At 36.4% G+C, this 5,703-nt stretch overlaps 1 protein-coding gene across 1 annotated transcript; it reads right to left on the minus strand.

Moving 5' to 3' along the window:
• Positions 1–330: 330 nt before the first annotated feature.
• On the minus strand, positions 331–5,703 carry LOC145686637 (cuticle protein 19-like). Its single transcript, XM_081760105.1, has 3 exons — positions 5,654–5,703; positions 3,072–3,143; positions 331–602 (listed from the first exon to the last, which is right to left on the minus strand). Exons 1-3 carry the CDS (start codon positions 5,666–5,668, stop codon positions 342–344), a joined length of 348 nt encoding a protein of 115 aa, XP_081616231.1. The 5' UTR covers positions 5,669–5,703; the 3' UTR covers positions 331–341.

The raw sequence follows: 5,703 nt of genomic DNA on the forward strand, positions 1-5,703 counted from the left end.
CCGTTTGGCTACTACAGGGCCACATTTTTTAAAACAGCGGAAGGTAATTGTATTCTGGATTTCGGTAAAAATTAATGAAACCGTAATATGTTGTAGATATTGTGATCCTGAGAAAAAGTCTCAATTTGTGCAACCATCCATCACTGACCGTTTGGCCACTAAAGGGCCACGCGGGGCCACTAGCAAAGCAGAGGAATAACTTTTTGTTGTGGATTCAAGTTATCGATTGGTTTATGATCCACCTGCCGAAAACAAAAGTACAAAGTCGCTAATTGTTTAATAAATAGCAATAAATATTTATTTTCTTAGTATAATACAATTACATTGATATTGTCAACAAATTATCCTATAACACCAGCGCCAACTCCATGGATACCCAATGCGTGTGGCTGTACGTGAAGGCTATGACCTGCTCTGTTGACGACAGCGTTGAATCCGTTGTGATCATCTGCCACGTAGTTGACTGTTCTTACACTTCCATCAGGCTCCACAAGGCTATACTGACCCTTCACAATGGGACCGTCACGTGACTCCACTTGGCTCTTATGGTCACCGGTGTGATGGTCGCTAACGGCGTACTTGAATTCATATTTGGGGTAAGCCTATGATAAAGCAGTTTATAATATCAATTTATAAAACAGTTAATTATCGTAAGTCATTCAAATCATTTAATTTACTTTCTGTGTAATATAAAGGAATTAAATTTCTGTTTAGTACGGTATCTTAGTATGAATTCAGGAAAGAAATAGGACTAAGCTTAATCAGCTTTCAGTAGATTCGTGTGAAATACCAATTTCAGTAAAAAAAAAAAAAATTAAATTTAACCTCACAAGTCATCATTTAAATTTGTACTTCCTTGCCTTCCTTATGGTAGTATTTAAATAATTCCTTGCTAAAATATGAAAGTATGAAGAAAGATAAATATATAACAGAACAGATCTGAATCTGCAGTTAACGAGCGTGTGCTCAGGATCCCATAGGTTAGCCATTAAAATTGAGAGCGTGTACTCGGACTACCGAGTTGAAACCCAATTAAAAGAGCATGAAATTGATATTATAAACTTTTTTCTGACGATAATATATAGTATTTTTTCTTTCTTTTATCAAAATTTTAAATGAGTTTGTTAACTCACTATTTATTGAGGAATTAGATTTATTAACCAAAACTCCCTTATATATTTACTCTGTTTCTTCGTCCATCAGGGAGACACAAAATTTCATTAACTTCATAGATTACTATCGATTTTGTTCAGGATCTAAAAGATCAAAGTTAAGAATCAAGTTCGTTGATTTAGATGATCCATTTACCGGAAGTGGCAGAAATCAATCACTTTCAGTTTTAAATTTAATCAGTATAGCAAAAACGTTAATAGATAGCGAGAAGAGACGTCCTGCAATCGGTTATGCATACCAGGATTACAATTCATCTCTACCAAAGGGTTTAGTATAAAATCAGAAATCGTAGGAATGCAATAGAGTAAAAACAATAGGAGAAAGCGAAAAGTGGTTTCTCTAGGAAGCGATTTGGCGTTCTAAGAATAGATGCCATGTTCTTTCTTAATCCTCTATTCAAACCGGAAGTGGCAAAAATCAACAATTTCTGATTTTAACGTTGATCGCTATTGAATAGAAACGGCAGTGAATAGAAAGAAGTAGTTGTATGAAATCAATTTAGAGTTCCAGGACTAGATCCCATCCCCGTTCTAATCTCTCTACTAACACCAGAAGAAGTAAAAAAATCTACTACCACTCCCGGTTTTAATAGTAATCGAGAAAATATGATGCCATATAAACCAAATTCCTTTACGTGCTGTACAACTAACAATGCTACTTGTTAGTACAGTGCCCAAGTATTTTAGTTTAGTAATCCACTCTATACTAGGAATGCAATGGATGTACCCGATTGTAATGAAATGAGCTGAGCGAGCTTAAACTACGTAATCATTCCTGGCCATTATGCAATAATAAATGCCATTTTTAATTGTTGACAAAAAAATCGCGTGAAAACTTTTTCCCCATGTTAAGTCTATGCAAGCGTTTTTCGGTGATTATTCCTCGATGGTACATCGGATTTTTGATTTCGACCTATGTTGTCACTCAGCACGGTTGACAAAAAAATCGCGTGAAAACTTTTTCCCCATGTTAAGTCTGTGCAAGCGTTTTTCGGTGATTATTCCTCGATGGTACATCGGATTTTTGATTTCGACCTATGTTGTCACTCAGCACAACATACTCTATCAGCGTGCTAAGTTTGGTTGAGATCGGCCAAACGGTCTAGGAGGAAGCGTTTTTCGGTGATTATTCCTCGATAGTACATCGGATTTTTTATTTCGACCTATGTTGTCACTCAGCACGACATACTCTATCAGCGTGCTAAGTTTGGTTGAGATCGGCCAAACGGTCTAGGAGGAAGCGTTTTTCGGTGATTATTCCTCGATGGTACATCGGATTTTTTATTTCGACCTATGTTGTCACTCAGCACGACATACTCTATCAGCGTGCTAAGTTTGGTTGAGATCGGCCAAACGGTCTAGGAGGAGTTCGCGGACAACCAAACGGCTAACCCGAGTATAAGAGCTTCGCTTCGCTCAGCTCAATTATTAAGTCGCCATACTGACATAGATACTATCACTTCGTTTAATCATATGCTTCGTATAATCTGTATTCACTTTGAGACTGATTTTCGTTTTGCAGGATATTATAAGCTTAGTCTTGTTATCTTGTAGTAGATCTATCCTTATTGTTTATTGAAATTTAGCCGTCCTTTTTAGCACCGATAATATAAAATGTGAACCAATAGTTTAAAGTGGAATGAAAACTACCAAAATGCATTTAAATTTCAATGTGGAGGGTCGAACCCGGGACCACATACGACAAAGAGTGAGCTTCAGCCACTACACCATCGCAGAAAGCTGCCTCTATATCGTCTCCCACGTATACAAGAAAGTTAGTTTATGTTAGATACTTTAATAGTTGTTATAAATATATTTTAGTACTAAATGCAACGCAAAAGTTATTATACATTGTTGTTATTATTATCATCAAGTAAAATACTATTATACCCTACTTACGTAGTAGTCCAAATGTTGAACTGGCTGAATCGCTTTTGCCAAGAAAGTTACCATAAGAATTCCAAACAAAACCTGAAAAAGTGCACATAATTTATTCGTAATACTACCACCAAAGACCTAATATAATACTAATTTCACTATGGTTCCTACGGTAAAATTCCGTATTTTATTCGGTATTACGGTAAAATTCCGTATTTTATATAAACCAAATATTAAAATAAAGGTTTCTTCGTTGAGTTTTGTTTTCATTTTCTTTTCTTTTTAGTTAAACTGATTGGCTACTGGAATGTTGCTTTTGCAAGTAACTTTAAAGGGGTAATATATAGTACAATTCTTCAGATTATCTCTCTTTCAAAAATTCTACACTAAATAAGAATTACATTAATACTCCTAAAGAATACAAAATATCGTGTATCAATATAATCATCAGAAAGATGCAAACATAAATACCATGTTACTCAATAATTTTAAACGGAAAGAGCGAATTATAGGAGTCTTTTTTTTTTTTAAATGTTAAGTCTAAACACAATCCTCTGTAAATTTAGGAAAATTATACTCGATTAGGTAAATGAATTAATGGCCCCGCGTAGCGTAGTCGCTAATGCTCTCGCCTTCGGTGCGAGCGGTCCCGGGTTCGATTCCCGGTGGGGTCACTCGGTCGAAAAAGTGTAACACGCTTTTTCAGGCCAATCACCTGGAATGAGATTTTCCTGGGTTTTCCTCATTCACACCAGGCAAATGCCGGGGTGGTACCTAACTTATAGGTCCCATGCCGCCTCCTTCCTTCCCTTTCCCCGAATAGTGTGCTCGCCAAGGGACGTCCTCCCTCAAATCGTGAAGGGATAATTGGAATTCGATGCCGAAAGCCCAGAAATCTAAATCCTAAATCCTAGGTAAATGAATTTGAAATATATATTTTTTAAATGAAATTTCTAGTTCAATGTGTCACAGTTATCTTCTGTATGCTAAAAGAGACGAATGTCTGAGGGAAGTGAATGAGTATGAAAGTATTAATGGAATGATAATGTGGGAGGTAAGGGTTGTGGGGCATAACATCATGTCCTGAGAAAACCCCAGACACGATATTTTATACTATATACACTGACATTGACTGGGAAAGACCTAGGACCATTCGCATCAGAGATGAATATTTTACCTCTGGGCCGTCATGCCCCACGCAAAGATAACGAAATAGTCCATGTGAAGTGACCATTAACCTTTATAATCCATACAACTACGACCAGGATTTCTAAATATTCAATGACTTCCTTTTGATTCGAGTTCGCTTACCTGAAGAAATATATGTGGTTCAGCTTCAAGTTGAACTCATGTCTTATGTTTATGTCTGGACTTGATAGATTTAAAGGATATTGGAAATGAAATGAAAGCTTTAAGTTTAACGTCCCACGATTATGCCCTTTAGGCTAAGGGAGTCGATGATTAAAGCAAATGAATGATGATGAAAGAATTGGTAAAATGAGAAAGTGGGAAGAAACAGGACTACTCTGGGAAAACCCACGGACACGATGTTCTCCTCCACAAACTTACTCGGCCGGGGTCGAACCAGAGACCCCCACACCAGAGGTAACCGCTCTACCACTGAGCCACCGTGCAATCTTAAAGAAAATTGGCTAGCATTAAGGTGAAAGCTAGTGCTTACCGCTTTTATTTCTCAGTTAGAAGGTCCCTGGTTCAATCCAGTGACCAACCATGCTTGATTCACTTTTCTTAAGGATTTCCCCTCAGTTCTTCCAGTCAAATGACATGGTGCATTTAAAATATATACTTGACTGACTCTCAGGGCCGGATTTCCCAATAGGCCAGGTAGGCCCGGGCCTATGGGCGCAAGCTCCCAGGGGGCGCACGGCCGAGAGAAAAAATTTAAAAATATCTAGAAATAAAAATAAATAGCCATGGCTAATAAAGCATTCTGATTTTGAAGTTCATTGGAACAAATAATTGTTGGTAAAGTTAAACTATTTTTCAACATTATGCATCAACTTCGTTACAACATTGATCTCAAACACGGGGGATTTTTTTTTACTTATTTACTTATTTAGTTACTACAGTTTTTTTTTATTTATTTGCCCAAATGGCTAAATTGAACAAAACCAAAGTTATTCACCAATCTTTTGTTAATACATTAACGGTATTTTGTTAAGCCCAGAACCAAGTAAAATCCTCAAACAACTTGCAATGATAAAATTGCATCGTGAAGTGGTGTTTAAGCAATTAACATATAGGCCTGATATAATTTTTTAATAAAGGTTTTTAGGAAAGTAACTTTAACCAGACTAGGGGCAGTAAAAATTATTGGGCCTAGGGGCGCCAAAATACTAAATCCGGCCCTGCTGACTCTTCTTCTTTCTCATTCTAACTGTGGTTTTGTTTACTACGGTTAGATTATTTTTCTAATTTAATTTTGCCTTGTAAGTTGTGTGCAAGTTCATTAAATAAACCGATGAATTAAAACCAAATCTCAAATAAATGTTTAATTAAACTATTAATATATAAATCATACGAATTGTAAAATTACTGTATCTTTACAAAAGTGTTTCTAACACGCTTTTATGAAACCTTACCATAGTTCCAGTCATCGTTCTAGAGACTGTTGCTTGTTTCAGCTTCAAAA

This window comes from Thermobia domestica, chromosome 5 (assembly GCF_964235325.1).
Source record: "Thermobia domestica chromosome 5, izTheDome1.hap1.1, whole genome shotgun sequence".
Taxonomy (NCBI): Eukaryota; Metazoa; Arthropoda; class Insecta; order Zygentoma; family Lepismatidae; genus Thermobia; species Thermobia domestica.

Excerpts from the sequence above, each read along its gene's own strand:
- LOC145686637 (XM_081760105.1), bottom strand. Across the intron at positions 603-3,071 it reads TTCAACATTTGGACTACTAC|GCTTACCCCAAATATGAATT; the intron begins GTAAGTAGGGTA and ends GCTTTATCATAG.